The sequence below is a fragment of the Marmota flaviventris genome, chromosome 7 (genome assembly GCF_047511675.1).
Source record: "Marmota flaviventris isolate mMarFla1 chromosome 7, mMarFla1.hap1, whole genome shotgun sequence".
NCBI lineage: Eukaryota > Metazoa > Chordata > Mammalia > Rodentia > Sciuridae > Marmota > Marmota flaviventris.
In genome coordinates this window covers 20,401,310-20,420,021 of record NC_092504.1, presented here as the reverse complement: position 1 = coordinate 20,420,021, position 18,712 = coordinate 20,401,310, and the positions used below count along the sequence as shown (strand labels likewise).

The window sequence follows — 18,712 nt, the reverse complement described above, 5'->3', positions numbered from 1 at the left end:
AACTGGGCACGGTGGCACACACCTATAATTTCAGAGACTAGGAAAGCTGAGGCAGAATGATTGCTAGTTTGAGGTCAGCCTCATCAACTTATTGAAGCCCTAATAAGCAACTTGGTGAGACCCTGTCTCAAAAAATATAAAAAAGGTTGGGAATATAGCTAGTGTTAAAGTGCCTCCTCTGGCTTCAATCTTCAGTACAAAAAAATAGAGTGTGTGTGTGGGGAGCGGGGGAGGTGTACACACATACACCAAAAAAGGAATACAGACAAATAAATTAAAGGGAATAGGGATGAAACCAAAAGGCCATATAACTGACAGGAGAAAAAATTAAATAAATCTCTATGATAATGTGTGAAATTAATTATTTTTTTAAAAAATGGACAATTGGTCAATATGAACTAAACACTCAGTGAGGAGTTTAACCAGTAAGGAGTTAGCTTGAGTTTAATAGCTGCTATAAAGATTCAATGAAACAATGTTGCCTTTCTCTTCTCATCTTTCCTAATAATTCTAAACAACTATAACAATGCTTTTCTCTGCCACTTGGTGGCGATATACACATTTTATATTTTAACTTCATAATTCAAATAATCAGAGAATGATTCAACAAGTTTTTCCTCAAATCTCAAGAAGAGATCTGGGAAACACCTCACAGAATCAAAGGTGGTTTTTAAATTCAGTCCAATGTGTACAAGAAGTTTGGGCAGACAAAAATCCAAACTCCTGTCATTTATATCTTTTGACTACCTTTGCTGAATCATTAAACTTTGATGGTTATTCAGTTCCAAGGGCCACATTCAGAACCTTTTTACATATCAGTTACTCCAATCAATGCATTTCCTATTATTATTTCAGAATCACAATCTGTCTAGAAAGCTTTATTCTTAATTGTCTCAACAGCCTCACTATTGCTAATTACCTCAGAATAAAGTTGAACGTTAATATGTCAAATGGCATATTAATATTTCCTCTTGAGAAAACAATGTCTTGTTTTGTTTTTTTGGTACCAGGGATTGAACCCAAAGGCACTTAACAACTGAGCCATACCACCAGCCCTTAAAGAATTTTTTAAATTTTGAGATAGGGTCTCACGAAGTGGCTTATTGCCTCCCTAAATTGCTGAGGCTGGCCTTGAACTTGCAATCCTCCTGCTTCAGCCTCTGGAACTGCTGGGATTACAGCACACACCACTATGCCCAGCAAAACAATGTTTTAAAAAGTTTTATTTTTGACTTGGTAAGACATTCTTTACTGAAAAATTAAAACCAACTACTAACACAAACAGGATAATGGATGTGCTATGTCAATACGTATTAGTTATTAGGCATAAAAGCTAATATCAAGAATAATTTTTAAGAACATTTTATTAGAGCATTATAGTTATGAACAGTAGTTGGGTTCATTGTGATAAATCCGTACATACACAGAATTGGATTTCAGTTCATGTTCTCCACCTTTTACTCTTTCCTCCTTCCTCCCCATTCAATTTTAAAATTTCAAATAAAAATTCCTGTCCAAATATTTGTAGTATCACTCACTGGAGTTATTTTACATGCCAAAGAGCCATGACCAAACAGACTGTGCTCATGCCTATGCCTCAGCAACTCCTCAAAAAGACCTGAACCTGAATGGGCTAGGCGCCAAGGCAAGAGGATTACAAAAGTTCAAGGCCAGCCTCAGCAATTTACCAAGGCCTTAAGCAACTTATTTGTAAGACCCTGTTTCAAAAGGGGGTGAGGGGAAGAGCTGGCCATGTAACTCAATTATACTACAAAGTGCCCCTGGGTTCAATCCCCAGTACCAAAACAAAACAAAATACAAAAATAAACACCAAAAACGAACCTGAACCTGGATGAGCAAGAGAGCAAGCAGTGAGTTAAGGACCAGTCAGACCTAATCCTCAAAAGAAGCCTCAACAGAGTTGCCAGTTGCCTAGCATTAATAGTTCTTTACTAGTACACTTTTAAAACATCAGGTAAATTTAGTGGGTTTTTCCCCCTCTATTGCAAGGTAATATATGTGGAGTGGGGTGGAGTGGGGTGGGGTGGGGTGGGGTGGTGTACCAAGGATTGAATCCAGGGGTTCTTAACCATTGAGCTACATCCCAGCCCTTTTTAATGACAGGGCCGTGCTGAGTTGCTTAGGGCCTCACTAAATTGCTGAGGCTGGCTTTGAATTAGTGATCCTCTGCTTCAGCCTCCTGAGCTGCAGGGATTACAGGTGTGTGCCACTGTGCCAGACTCACTCATTCCTTTTAACCCAAGTCCCAAATCTGCATCTTCATTCTTTCTCCCATCTCACTTTGGTGCCTTGGAAGCAAATCCAAAAAAATCTTTAAGATTCAAGAGACTATTGAAAAAAAACTTAGGAATTAAGTGAAAAAACTAAAATGGGTATAGCTTGGTGCTGGGGCACATGCTTACAAGTCTGAGGGCCCTGGATTCCCTCCCCCATACCTCTTACCCCACAAAACAACTGCATCATAAATAATGATTATTTTGGACATGAGGATATAGCTCCTGGGTAGAGCACTTGCTTAGAGGATGGGACAAAATCTTAAAGTCCAAAATTAAACACAAAAATATTGAAATTCATAATATTGTGAAAATTCTGTTAAAGATAACTTTGCTTTAATTTAGTTTTGGCTAATCAACTTTATAGATAATTTCTGAAGTTTCTTTTTGATTTTACAGTACTGGAGATGGAACCCAGGGCCTTGGGCTTGTTAGGCAAGTTGTCCATCACTGACAATATCCCAACCCCCCTCCCCATTTTTTTTTTTTTTTTTTGAGACAGGAGTTTTGCTATTTTGCCCAGGCTACCTCTAAACTCTGGGGCACAAGTGATCCTCCTGCTTCAACCTCCTGAACAGCTGAGACTACAGGCATAACACCTCCATGGCATGCAAGGGCAGTTACTCAACAACAACTAGAACAACCACGGGAGAGGGCCTGGAGCTCTTTACAATGCCTCCATTGCTCAACAAACTAAGCTCGGCCAGTTTTAGGATCAGGAGTTGGTTTAGCCTTCTTCGTTTAAAATGGTACTTTGGGAGTTACATTTGTTCATAAATAAACTACATTTTTTTCCACCAAAAAGAAAGCTTCTTTGTGAATCAGCTAATATATCATTGAAACACTTAGGAAACAGTCAAAAAGAAAACTTGTGGATTACTTCATTTTGTAAAATCAGAGAGTTAGCCAGATGATCTTCATTAAATTCTCCTGGCTTCAGTATGCCACGTTGCTTTGGTTTTCCCCTTCAAGAGATAAATCCTTTTCCCCTCTCTTGGTACTAAGCAAAAAACCCAATAATAGAAACCATCCTCAGACATGAATATTAATCATCATTTATAAATTTATGATAACTACAATTAACTACCTACCAGGGAGGAAAAAAGGTAAATCTTACCTTTTTTCATTTCCATATGACTTCTGTGCAACTTTTGCATGAAGAATAAGTACTGTTTGATCTCCTCTCTCTTTCAAATAATTTCGCATGGCTTCCCTAAAATCAAATTACAAGTTACTACTATTACATTTTTATTAAATTTTGATAAAATATTCTTTTTTTACTTTGCTTTGTAACAAGAGGGTTGCTTGTGATACTTTTTAAACAAGCAAACTTAAAGACAGAAACAATATAGAAAAATCTGTGAATGAAACTTGAAGAACAGTACATATTATTCCTATTCAACTCTAAACTTTGTTTTTTAAAAGAAGAAACTTCTCCATTCTTTGGTATTTATCATGTGGAACAAACCTCAGTTACAACTTCTAGAATAACTAAAACCAACATTTACACTGGTAAAGTGGATTTAAATAATTTATAATCTTGCTCCATCCCCACCTTTCCTCCTCCAACTGTTAAAATCAATGGTTTTCATTGAATATAAAAGCCATATAAAACATTAAGTCATTCACATTTATTATTATATGACCCTAAAAAGACAATCCCATGTAAGGACTAAGAAAAGCTTATCATTTGCATGCAAATATATAATTATGAGAAGGATATTGCTAAATGTATAAAATTTAATGAAGCCTAATTCAAATGAAAAACTGGATTAATTCTGAAAAACTACAATATTAAGTCCTTCAAGTACAAGCTATTCTGACTACACATTTATTAAGCATATGTTCTATTAAAAGTTCAATGTCTTAAATACATTTACTCACCCAATTATCTTACCAAATATTATAAAGAAGTAAGCTCTACAGAGATTAAATCATACCAATTATGAATCAACAAATCCCAATTCTTGAAGTGTTTTACACATCACCAAACAAAAGCCAAGATTATTTCAAAGATATCACCAAGAAATACTTTCACCAAATTTAAATGCTATTCTATTTAGATTGTAAAGGAGGACAAATGTAAAACACAAGAGAACATCTACATAATGAGTTATTAAATGTGAGGAATTCTAGTTTTATAGCACTTACACAAGAAGTGGCCTGGGAAAAATTCATTTAATCTCACCCAGCCTGTTTCCTCTTTGAAAACTGGAGCTCTAACACCATCTACCTAACATAGCATGGCTGTTTGGATCAAATGATATATCCTATGATAGCATTTAAATTTACTGACTGAAAACAAACAACTTGTTAGTTATAAGGCACAGCAAATAATACCAGAATATAAATAAATTAAGAATTATTCTGTACACTAAAAGGGAACTCAAGGTCAAAATGGTAATGGAATATAATGATTAAAACAGTTATGTATAAAATGCGCCACAATAAACAGATGTGCATGTAAAGGAGAGGGTGCATGATAGAAAACTATGTGTCAGGTAAAAATTAGCAGAACTCTAAAGGAAAAGTAGACACAGGAAGTGGGAGGAGAAGAAAAGAAGGCATTCCATTCCCGGACTTGGAGTAGTGTAGTCCAGGCACAAACAACCTTGCACACTGGGTCCAGTGGGATTCCAGCTGAGGAATAATACAACCACAACAAGGAAATGCAGTAGCAAATGTTTCTTGAGTATTTATTATGTGCAGTCCCTTAACTAAGAACTTAGCAGTATTTCATGTAATTCTCATAATTTACCAAAATGTGTTGTTAATACTACCTGGACTGTCTTTCCCAAAGTTTTGCAATGACTAAGTAATAGGAACTGAAATAAATTCAGGATGATTATGATTTAAGCTATAGCAGTGAATAAAGCTTATGAAATGGATAGTCAAATTATGAAAGGCCCTCAAAACTGGACGTTTATAAACTTAAATACCAAGTATAAATATCATTCAAATCATTTCTTATCAAATGATGACAAAAATTGTAGAAGGTAATAAAATTGTAAGAAAACTAGAGAAAAACATAAAACATTAAACAATCTACCCCTTTGTGAATTGGGACAAGATCATAACTCAATTTTATCTGAATCTATTATAAAAAAACGTGCTGTGGAATTTGGATTTTTAATCAAGTAAAGGCAATGAGAGATCCTGCAGATTTTTAGATACGTAATTGATTTCCTGTTAGTTAATACTAGAGAAAGGACTAGAAGACAGAGATGAGACAAACATGTAAAAAAGGCTGTCACACTAAGAAGATAATAGGATGTAGTAGGGGAAAAGTCAGCTCAGCATAGAACATTTGCCTAACACGTGCAAGGAAGGCCCTAAATTCAATCCCTAGCTTCTCAAAAAAAATAAAATAAAATAAAATAAAAGGGAGAAAGAGGAGACAGAACTGGTAGGAGATAGAACTGAGACTGGTATCTGATGCTGTAGAAGGGCCCAACTTCAAGAGAGGGGAGCAATCAAAAGGTGAGGTATTAGTAACAAGAACCTAAGTGATGCCAGCTAGGAAAGGAAATAAGGTGTGTTGCTGGCTACAAGTATTTTACTTGTAAAATGAAAGGATATTATGATATCTAATGGGTAAGAAAAGAGGCATAAATATTTGGAAACACCCACTAGGGAATGGAAAAGGAAGCTGACAATGGACAGGTAAACCACTGACGATCAATATTAAAGGAGCAGCTAATGTTGGAATCCAAAAACAATGGTGCCAACTCCCACTAACACTCCAGTGAGCCTGCTGGGTATTAGACAGGATGACAATGATAAGGGTTTGGAGACAGTAAACCAGAGAGTTCAGTGTGTATTTAAAAAAAAAAAAAGCACAGTCTGGAGAAAGCCAATAACCTTATAAAATTGGCACAAAAGTTGCTGGCAATAAAACTTAAAAGAAATTGTTATTTAGTTAAAAAGAAAAATCTTTAAGTGCAAATGAATTTCCCAAACTATATCTATTTGCATTTATACTATCTATTAATCATTTAACAATTACCTGATTATATGTTTATCAGTTTTCATGTTTACTTTTCTTGTCTTCCCAAATAGACTACAAAGTCTTTAAGGGCAAGACCCATATAATATTCGAGGCAGTCACAAATTCTTTCTATAAAGATATTAATTATAATCATCAAGAATTAAAACTTCTGTACTAACAGAAGCCAACAACCTCAAGGGTGACACACTATGCATACTTCAGAAATGGGGACGTGTTAAATAACTCTCCTATAATAATACTGAAGATCCAGAATTCAAACCTAGGCATTTTGGCTCTTGAGAACAAAATTATATTAACAAAAAAGTTTTATTGGTTATGGGGGTGCATGCCTTGTAATGCCAGCTACTCTGAAGGCTGAGGCAGGAAAACCCAATTTGGAGGTCAGTCTGGGAAACAAGTTTTTAAAAGGCTAGGGGAATGGGGGGTGGGGGTTAATTCCTAGTGTGCATGAAGTCCTGGGTTTGATCCCCAAACCCACTAACAAAATAAGGATAACAAAGAAGAGGGCTGGGTATGGCTTGGTGGTACAGCACAACGCCTACCACAGTGAGGAAAAAAAAGTTTTGTAGTAGTTAAGAGCACAGATTTGCTATGAAACATGACATGTCTGAATCTTAACTGTCATTTACTACCCCAGCATTTTCTCCCTTGTGAAGTAAAGCGAGTTACTGTGGGGGAAAAAACTTAAAGTTAGCTCCTACACAATGACATATAGAAGTGTCAGTGTACTCCAACTATTGCCATTATTTCCTTAGAAAAGGTGCTTCAACCTCTTGTTAATAACTACACAAGGGTATGAGGGTACGTAGAGTGGGGACGGACTTCCACGAAAGCTTGGAGAACATACCTGGAATTGGGATTAGGGTGATGATCAGGCATCTTATCCAACTTGAAAAACACAAGTTCTGAAAGTACATCAGGAAAGCTGCGCACCTCTCCATCTTCCCACTGAAGATTTATTGAGAATCTACTATATTGTGCTAGTTTCCAGCACTGGAAGTGACTATTTGTGATTAATGGAATATTAAATATTAAGAATTATGTTCACTGTCAATTAAGAGCTTGGTAATTTACTTTTTGTTCTTTAAGAAGCCATTTAAAAGGATGGTATACTCCATAAAAACACTAACAGCAAGGCCCATGGAATGATGGCCCACATACTTTTCATCCAAGTTGAGTAGGGTTTCTAGCTCAGCACTGTTGACATACTGTACAAAGTAATTCTTTGCTACTAGGGACTATCCAGCATATTACAAAATGTTTAGCAGCTTCTGTAGTTTCTATCCAGTAGTAGCACCCTGCCTTGTGTTCTGACATCCAAAAATGTCACCAGATATCGTCCAATATTGGGGCAGAGGTAGAATGGGGTGCTGTCATCCTTTTGAGGACTACTCAAAAATATTCCAACAATAAGATGTCACATCATTCAATGTCTTTTTAAAACAAAGTGGGGGTAATTTTAGTATTAGAAAAAACACAATGCAGGACCTAAAGAATGCTTATTAGTAGAATTGCAGTAGCCTCCCTCTATGTACTGTTTTCTTTTTTTTAATGTATTCTACTTTGTAATATATGTAGCAGAAAGCAATTAAATTCATATTACACATACAGAGCACAATTTTTCATGTCTCTGGTTGTACACAAAGTAGAGTCACATGACTTTCTGTGATTTCACCATAAACTGACTTATCTGACTCTTTAAAGAGACAGACCAAATTTACATAATCTTTATTACAGTATATTATTATAATTGTTCTAGTTACGATTGTTAATCTCTTACTGTGCCCAATTTATAAATTGAACTTTATCACAGGTATGTGTGTGTGTGTGTGTGTGTGTGTGTATGTGTGTGTGTGTGTGTATATATATATATATATATATATATATATATATATATATATATATATTTATATATATATGTCCACACATGCACACATGCCCTCCACACATGCCCTCCACCACATATCAAATCTTTTCACACCTGATCTTGGGCTTCACAGACTCCAGAACTATGAGAAGTAGAATTTGTGATTTATAAGCTTACAGTTTCTGACATAAGGTTACAGAAGCCCAATATATATATGAAGAAATATATATAGGATTTGCTACTATCCTCAGTTTGAGGCATCCACTGGGAGTTTTAGAACTTATACCCTAAAGACAAGAGAGGACTCCTGTATATGGTTCTTTATAAAAAACATTTTTGATCCTTGGAGAAAATAAAAAAGTGAAAGGAAAGTTGTAAAACAGAATAAATAATGACATCCTAAATTTTAAAATCTATACATGGTTGACATTTTCAATACATTTTTACAAAACTCTTCTCAAAACTGGACTTCAGGGAAGTTGAGATCTCAGAAATATCAGCTGGCCTCTTTAATCTTGTACTTCAGAATGCTGCCAAAAGGAATTCAAATTTACACATGTGCACACCAACTCCTTCCTTCCTCCTGGCAAAATCCCATAAGGAACTACCCCATTTTGTCAGATTCTGGCAGTTTCATCTTTTACATCATCTCAGACAATGCTTCTAGAATTGAGCTTCACCATAGTTATGGTGGAGTGTGCCCACTGAAGTTTTACCAAAACTAGATGAAACAAAGTTAAACCAATTCTTTCACAGCAGGACTATTCGGAATCTTAGGTAAATTTTCAAGAAGGGGATATTTATATGCTGTATTTTCTGAACTATTTGATCTGATCCAAACCTCCTTGTTTTTCCCCCAAGGAAGCTTACTGAGAATTATGGCTTCCTAAAAGGTTAGTTGTGAAATTGATAATTTAGGGATAGTACCAATAGTCAACAAAGTCCTGGGACCTTTGCAATATTAAGGAAAGATTAGTGTGGCTTCATTAAGAGTTTGCATCTACTGGTGTCTAAAGACAAACAGGAGGTCTTGTTCCTAGGGATGCCTGCAAATTTCATTCCAATTCCATGATAGAAGTAAATACCTTTATTTTGTTTATTTATTTTTATGTGGCACTGAGGATTGAACTGAGTGCCTCACATGTGCCAGGCAAGCATTCTACCACTGAGCCACAACCCCAGCCAAAGTATTTTTAAAGTATAAAAATTACTAAAATTTTAAACAGCTTTATTGAGATTTAACTGAAATAGAGTAAAATGTACTTAAAGTGTACAATGTGCTAAGTTTTCATATTTGTGTATACACCAATGCCTCAATGAACACAAGGATATTCACAATTTCCCAAAGTTGTTCTGCTTCTTTTTAATCTCTTCTCCTGCCTCTCTCCAGTCCAGAAAACCAGTGACCTGTTTTCTGCCATTATAGAATAGTTTGTACTTTCTAGAATTCTATGATAATGGAATCATACAGTTTATGTACTTTTTTCCTGACTTCTTTAGAAAACTTGAGTATGATTATTTTAACATTCATCTAAGTAGCTGTTTGTATCAAGATTTCATTCTTTTATCATTGCTGAATAGCAGTTCATTGTAGAATATATTACACTTTGTTGATCCATTCACCTGTTGCTGGATATTTGGATTATGCCCATAAGGCTATCACAACTAAAGCTAACATGAACATTTGTGCTTCAATATTTTTGTATTCACATGTTTTCATTTTTCTTAACTAAATATGTAAGGATGGAATGGCTGGGCCATATGGTAGGGATATGTTAAACTTCAATTTTTTTTCCAAAAATTATTATAGCATTTTATATACCCACTACCAGTATATAAAAATAGTAGTTCCACATATGATCAATCCCTTAAATCTAAGGCATTTTAATAGGTGTAAAGTGGTTATCTCACTGCTACAGACTGAATACATCCGTATCAAATTCTCATGTTGAAACTTAATCAGCAACGCCATCGTGTCTGGAGGTGGGGCATTTGGGAGGTAATCAGGTCATGAAGTAATCCTCATGAACAGGATTAATGCCTTCATCCCTTTTGCCATGAGAGGACAGAGAAAAGTTGGTCATCTATAAATTGGGAAGCAGCCCTCCACCACATATCAAATCTTTTCACACCTGATCTTGGGCTTCACAGACTCCAGAACTATGAGAAGTAGAATTTGTGATTTATAAGCTTACAGTTTCTGACATAAGGTTACAAAAGCCCAAGAGGACTAAACACTAATTGATTTTAACTTGCATTTCTTTAGAGCTTATCTGCCACAAGGTATGTGTTGTTTATAGACAATTCTTCAAATCATTTATCCCTTTCAAAAATTAGTTAATTTTCTTTTTGTTGACTTCTGAAAGCTCTTTTCATTGTCTAAACACAAAGACTTTATTCTTAACTTTCATGAAGTAAATGATCAATTTCTTCATTCCACAGAATGTTCTTTTGGCATTAATACTAAAAATCTTTGCTTGGTCAAGATCAAAGATCAAGATACTTCCACCTGTTTTCTTTTACAAACTTTAATTGGAATTCTACATTTAAGTCTATATTGAGTTAATTTTTGTATATGGTGCTATGGATGAATGGTAGTTATTTGTGTGAAGGGGCAGCATATGGATAACAGATTATTCTAGAATCATTTGTTAAAAAGACTATCATTTATCTAACTAAATTGCCTTTGCACCTTGATTGGAAAACAAATAAGCATATATTCAAAGAACAATTTCTGGCTATTATTCTGTTACAATGATCTACATCTTTCCCTAAGACTACATTTGATTTCTGTGGCTTCATAACAACTTTTGAAATCAGGCAATATAAAACTACTTGCTGCTGTTTTTCAAGAATGTTTGGTTGTTCTAGATTGTTCGCATTTTCACATGAATTTTATAAATAGCCTGTCCAATAGCTGCTGGAACTCTGACTGGGACTGTGTCGAATCCATTGATCAATTCATGAAGAAAATATTTCTAACAAATACAAAATCTTCTGTCAGAAGAACATTTACTTAGTAATTCAAGTTTTCCCAGCAATATTTAATAATTTTCATGGCAGAGATCTTGTACATCTTTTGTCAAGCTTTTCTCTAAGAATTACATATTGTTTGATATACCTCATCAATTTCCAATTATTCATTACTAATATGAGGAAATATAATTGAGGTTTTTTTTTAAGAGAGTGAGAGAGAGAGAGAGAATTTTTTTAATATTTATTTTTTAGTTTTCGGCGGACACAACATCTTTATTTTATTTTTATGTGGTGCTGAGGATCAAACCCAGCGCCCTGCGCATGTTAGGCGAGCGCGTTACCACTTGAGCCACATCCCCAGCCCATAACTGAGTTTTATATGTTGATCCTGTATTCCACCACCCTGCCAAACTTGCTTATTAATTATAGTAGCTTTTAAGAAGATGATCATAACTTCTGAAAATGAAGTTCTTTCTTTATATATATATTTTTTAATTTTTCATTTCTTTTTCTGGCCTTGTAATGATTAGAACCTCAAGTACAATGTTAAATTAAAAGTTATAAGAAAGAACTTTATTGTGTGGTCCTAATGTTAGACGGAAATACTCAGTCTTCCATTAAAAATATGGTAATAAATGTAGTTTTTCAGAGGTATCCTTTGTGATTGCTAGTAAATTCCCTTTATTTCTACCATACTATGAATTTTTATCAAGAATGAACGTTAAAAGCATTTTCTAAATCCCTTAAGATAACCACGTGATTTTCCTTCTTTGTTCTATTAACATGTTGAACTGACTTTTTCCATTTTTAAGATAAATCTCACTAGGTCTAACCGTATTGTTGGATTTCATTTAAAAATTTATTAAGACTTTTTTACACCTTTCTTCACATGGAATATTGGTGCATTCTCCTCTAATGTTTTTGCTTTTAGTAATAACGCAATACTGTTCTCACAAGATGAACTGGGAAATATGTCCTGCTCTCCAGTTTTCAGAAAGACTATGTGAAGAAATGGCATAATTACTTTTCTTAAACATTTCTGCAAATTTGTCAAAAAGTTTATAAAAACAAACTCAATCTCTTTAGATTTAAGGTTGTTCAGATTACCCACCTCTTCTTGAGTAAGCTCAGGTAGTTTGCTAATTTTAAGGAATTTGTGTCTATCTTCAAAAGTTGTTGAATATATTGGCATAAAGTTATTTACAATATTTGCTTGCTATCCTTTAAGTGTCTGTAGAATCTGTAATGATGTCACCTTTCTTGTTCTTGTTCTTGCTCAGGCCTGTGAAAAATTCTTTCCATTTCTAGTATGTCTTAAAAAGTTTTATTTTGCCTTCAGTGGGTAGAGAACTCTAGGTCGACAGGCATTTTTCCAAACCCTTTGAGCACCTGAAAGCTCTTGCTTCACTGTCTTATCCATAGCAAAGTTTCAGATGAAAAACTTGCTATCATCCTTCCTTACCTTTGCTCTTTTGTAAATAATTTGTCTTTTGTCTCTGTTGCTTTTAAGATTTTTCTCTATCACTGGTTTTAATCAATTTGATTCTGATGTGCTTCTGTGTAGTTTCACACTTGGGATTTACTGAGTTTCTTGGATCTGTGGTTTAAAAGTTTTTAACAATGTTTAAAAAAAAATTCAGCCATTATTTCCTCATATATCACTTGAGTCACACCCTCTCCTTCAATGATTCCAATTACATGTAAATAAGGATGCTTGAAGACAGACCACAGCTCACTCACTAATGCTTGTCCTTTTTTCCAGACTTTTCCTGTTTCTTCACTTTAGATAGTTTTTACTGCTATGTCTTCAAGTCAACTATTCTCTCCTTCATCTACTCTGAAATTAACACCAAGTGTATTTTTTGCACCTTATTGTTGTTTTCATCTCTGGAAAATTCATTTGTGTCTCTTTTTAAAAATGTGTATCTTCCATGTCTTTATTAAACTGTTCCATCTCTCCTCTTGTTCAGAGATACAGAATAATTATAAATTGTTATTTAGTTGTTTATTATTACCACTGGTAGGTCAAATCCAACCCACTATGTCTGCTTTAGAAATAGATCTGTAATTCATTACACAGAAACACTAATTTGTTGACACATTATGGCTGCTTTTGTGCTCCAGCAGAGTTGAGTTATACCAGAAGTTGTATATGACACAAAACCAAAATATTTACCATCTGACCATTTTCCTAACTCTTAATCTTAGCTTCTTCAACATATTGATCACAAGCATATAATAACTGTTTTAATGTCATCTATGTCATTGCTGGGTTGGTTTTGACTGGTTTTTCTTCTCATTTTGGATATTTTCCTGCTTCTTTGTATGATTGATGTATATATATTTTTTGTTTTTGTTTGTTAGTGCTGCATGGTTTTTTTCATTCTTATATTCTTGAGCTCTGTTCTGGTACATAGTTACTTGAAAAGAGTTTGATCATTTCAGTCTTATTTTAAGTTTGCCACTTAGTCTGGGCCTAATTTTACACCAAAGCCAAACTCTTCTGAGTTTAGCTGATGGTCTGTGAATTATGAGATTATTTTTCCTCTGTTCATTGAAAAGAGATACAATTCATAGCCCTAATTGAGTTTTAGGGATTGTTTCCTTTAATTCTTCTGGATGGTTTTCCCCACCGGTGGGTGATTGCTCACATACGTGTGCTGATCAATACTTGGCTGACAACTAAAAGAGAAAGAACCCTTTGCCAATCTCTGGAACTCTCTGTACTGTTCTTTCCTCTTCAGGTCTCTGCGCTGTGAACGCTAGCCATCTCAGCCTCCATGAATTCCAGCTTCACATGGACTCCCCCTCCCTACAACATGGCCTGGAACTCTCTCCAGGCTTGAAGCTGGGGCAATCATAGGGCTCACCTCATTTGTCTCCTGTTTCTTGGGAATCAATGTCCTTCCTTGCCTGTTGGTCAACATCTTGAAAACTGTTGTTTCATATATTTTGTCCATGTTTTTAGTTGTTTCAGGCTGGAGAGTAATTCCAGTTCCTGTTACACCATCTTGGCCAGAAGTAGTAGTCCTAAAAACTACTAAAATTTTCCAAAGAGGGAAAACTGCTTAACGGGTAAATGATGGAAAATCATTATCAAGTAGATGGGACCTAACTAGATTTCTGTATGTATTTAGGAAAAGGAAAGGAAAATTTCTTTATGAAGTATATTATCATATTGTTATTTTTACAGATATATCCATTAAAGAAACTTATTCATAAAAATATATTTTATTGTTAGAAATAACTCCAACTAATCACTGCTGGTAACAAAATAAAAATCTTTATCTATTAAATTTCAAAATGCCTAAATATGTGAACACAGTAATTCTTCTTAGAAGAACTTATTCAACAGATATATAAAAACAAATAATGGAAAATTTGTGAGACAAATTATATTTTCACAGTATACTTTACCTAGAATACTTATATAATAACGTATTTTTAAAAATGTTTTTAAATTTTATAATAACTTAAGAATTACAGAAAAGTTATAAAACTAGTACTAAGAATTCCTAGTCACCCTTCACCTAGACTTCTCAAATTTTAATATTTTACCATGTTTGCATATTGCTTTTTAAACCTTTAAGAACCTCTATAGACATATCATTTTACCCAATATACGAAAGTGTTTATTTTTTTAAAAAGGACATTCTTATAATTACAATGCAATTATCACTTACACAATACTAATATCTATTCTACAGATTTTACTCGAATTTGTCACTTATTCAATAAACCTGTACTTGTGGGGGTGGGGTGTTATCAAGATAAACTGCTTGATAAACTACTGCTCTTTGCCCTATCAGGACAGCCACTGGGTTTTGCACATAAAAATGTGTTGGAACACAGAAATTCCATTCCTAAGAACAGAGTTGACAATTCACAACAGACTCAATCTGGCCCACAAAGGCAACATGTTTATTATCTGATCTATTACAGAAACCATTTGCCTACTCCAGCTTTACAGGACAGGAAAACTTCTTTCCTAGCTCAGGATTTACTTAAATGGGGTTATGTCTCTACGGTTTCCTTTAATCCAGAGTAGTTCTTCAATCTGTGGTTTTATTTATTGATTGATTTAGCTAGCTAGCTAGGGGGGAATTAAACCCAGTGAGGCTTAAACACTGAGCCATATCCACCCTTTTTATATTTTTATTTTGAGTCAGGGACTTGCAGTGTTGCTTAACCTGGCTTTGAACTTTCGAACATCCTGTCTCAGCCTCCCAAGCTGCTGGGATTACAGGCATGCACCACTATGCCCTGGCCAATCTGTGGTTTTGACCTTGAGATTTTGAAGAATGAATATAATTTATTATAGAGAATGTCCCTCCTTTTGCATCTCTCTGATGCTTCCTTTCAACTAAAGTGATACGACGTCCTCCTTGGGATGCACATTATATCTATTTGTCCATTACTGGTGATGCTAATTTAGATCACTTACGTAAGGTGGTATCTGCTAATTTTCTGCACTGCCATTTTACTGTCCCTTTAAACTTCAAGAGAATCCACTTTGGAATTAGACATTTTGCTTTTCTTTAAATTTTAATCCAGTAGTTTAAGCATCCACTTGATGATATATATAATAATCACTATTGTGTCTATCAAGTAGTGATTTCCTTAATTTAATATTCCTTCTACATTTATTAGATGGTATTCTTTTATAAGGAAAAGCTATCCCCTGTTCCCTATTTATTCAATTATATAAATAATTTTAAAATATTTACATAAATAAATAATTCTAGAATTTTAGGGACTTTAGAATATATGAATAGAATTCAAGGTTTGAGGTTACCAAAACTAAAAATCTGAAACCCATAATGTTTGAAAATCTGAAACTTTTTGAGCTTTATGGTGACACTCAAAAAAGTTTGAATTTTCAGATTAGAAATGCTCAAGCTGCACAGACTACTAAACTATCACTTGATTCTACAGCTTTTAATCCATTACATTATTATTTATTTGATGATGAAAATGTTCTAGATTTGGACAACAAAAAGAGCTCCTTTAAATCGTCTCCTGTATTCTTCTGGCAGGTACTATTCTTTTAAGTGCAACAGTTTTTTAAATAGTAGCATTAATTTGGAAATAACCTAAATGGCCACCAATATGGAATATTAAATAAAGAAAGGTATGAAGACAATGGAAAACCAGGAAGCCATTAAGGAGAACTATCCAAGTAGAAGATGTATTGTGGTTACAAAGTAGGGAACAACGGTAGGATATGTTTCCAGTTCAGTGGGAAAAGGAAAAGAAAAAAGACAGACATATCTATCTCTTTATATACAATTTTCTTGAAAGATTAAAAAAAGAAATTAGCAATAATGAACACTAGGACTATGACTAGGGTTGAGTTTCTTTATTTTATAACCTCTGACCTAAAATTTTTTAGTTGTTTTTAAAATAATATTTTTAAATTTAACATCTATAATAAGATGTATAGTATAAAATCAATTTATGTAATTAGAACATAGTACCAGTTTATTCTCACTAAAAACAGGCAAAACCTCATATTTTCTTTAAAATGGTGAAAAAATGTTTTCCTTAAAATTCTTTAAATCATTAAATCTGTAATCAGCAAACTGTGACTGGTTAAACACACTGCTGGATACAAGAAGTTTTGTTTATATTGTTGCCCTTGTTACATTCACCATACAATACTGAAGATTAATTCTCAAAATGGTTTCATCTTTCCTCTTTGAACTATATCCTATTATTTCTGTTTTGTTTGTTTGTTTCTTTTTGGGGGAAGCAGAGGAGAAAGTTGGGGGGATGGGAATGTATTTATGCTCTAGATACCAATATTTGAATGATTTCTAAGAGCACCTAATTATAGTTTCAAAAATGACGGGATCTCCATGCATATAAAATGTTTGAGTAGACGATTAATATAATACTTACCTAGTGAGTCGTTTAGGTGGGGGCCTCTCACCAAATTTCCTAGAAAATAAAGTAAAAAAAAAAAAAAATTAAACACACTGCATGAGATACTCCATAGTAAGTTATTTTAGGTATCATGAAATTTCCTTTATGACTTCAACCTCACTGAATAACAGTGGAAAGAGAAATCATCCAGCAATCAACTGCACCAGGAAATAACAAAATACTCACTTTAAAACAGTTCTTAAAACAAAACCAGGATACCCCAAGTAGGCCTTATACACCTACTCAAGCAAGGAGAACACTGATCAGATGAGGATAACAGGTTCTGTAATTTTAGAGACATCTCAAAAAAAATTAAAAAATTTTAAAAATAACTAACCAAAGATCCTCCAGTCTCTCATAATTGGCAGCACTAAGAAAAGTACTCTCAGCTCAAGAGGAGATACAGCATTCACAAGTGTTTGCCATGTTTCAGGCTCTACATACTTTTACACATTACCATATTTTATCATCATAAAACAATTCTATAAGGTATATATTGGCCTCATCTTAAAGATGGGAAAACAATTTGTCCAAAGTCACAAAGTAAATTAAGTGGTAGGCCAACTTAAGAATGAAACCCAGATTTTGACAACTGTTTTACAGTCTAATTAATTAGGCCCTGTAAGAGAAATGTGCTAAATGGGTTAGCATATAGGCATTCACTTAATTGGGAGCAGGCAAGGGGAAAATCATAAGCAAAAGAAAAACCACAGAATTCAGGATGGAATGATAACACAACACTAGAGTGAGGCTCTGGAGTAGGACTGTTTGAGTTCAAATTCATAATTTGGCATTTACTTGCTATGTAACTGAAATTAGTTGTGATTCTACAAAACTTAAGTTTTCCTATCAATAAAAAGGACATAGTAGTGTTGAGAGAATTAAAGGTGGAAATTGATGTTCTAATTAATACATAGAAAATATACAGAACAGTTCCTGAAAAACAGTATGTGCTCAAAAAACAATTTTTAAGGTTATAAATGGTTAAGCCAAAAGAACTAAATAAAGCAATTACAAAACCAATAGAGACAAGTACAAGAAGAGTAAACTAGTTCCTAGGTGATAATCTCTATTTCTTCTGAAACAGGAAAATGTGATTCTCTTTTGAAAGACAGTGATGAAACTGCATTTGAAGAGTAAGGCCAATAGATGTTTTTATCTATAAGCAAGACTGCTGTTATAAGCAGTTACTTGTTCAGAAGCACAGGTACAGGCTGTGAAGGCTTATTGACTTATAATATCTATGCTATATTTATGAAGCTCCACAAGACTATTAACTTTGATGATAAGTCTTAGGATTCTATTTAGTTCATTTCCTGAAGTTAAATAAATGTCATAGTGACACTGACACTGTTTATGAATTCAATATCTATAAGTGATAGGTATCTACACCTAATATTTTCATATTTTAATTAATTCTAAAACATCAAAAAGTGGCTTTAACTGAAATAGCACAAAATGAGCAAATATACATTCTTATGAGCAGAATTCTCATTAATTTTCTTTGATTTTTTATATTACAAAATACTCAATTTTTAAAATCAAGAAACAAAACACAATGTTTTAATGGTAACACCAGCAAGGCAAGCTAAAAAGACCATTCAAAACACTCAACTATTGGTTGATCCATGAATCACAGCT

General features: G+C 34.1%; 1 protein-coding gene across 5 annotated transcripts in view; it reads right to left on the bottom strand.

Moving 5' to 3' along the window:
* Positions 1-18,712, bottom strand: part of Rbpj (recombination signal binding protein for immunoglobulin kappa J region) — a 216,603-nt gene that overhangs the window by 25,648 nt on the left and 172,243 nt on the right. For all 5 annotated transcript variants that reach the window (XM_071614203.1, XM_071614202.1, XM_027938958.3 and 2 more), the window contains 2 exons: positions 17,048-17,086; positions 3,412-3,507 (listed from right to left, as the gene is read on the bottom strand). In XM_071614203.1, the coding sequence (XP_071470304.1) occupies positions 3,412-3,507; positions 17,048-17,086 (135 nt within the window). The remainder of the gene's footprint in view (positions 1-3,411; positions 3,508-17,047; positions 17,087-18,712) is intronic.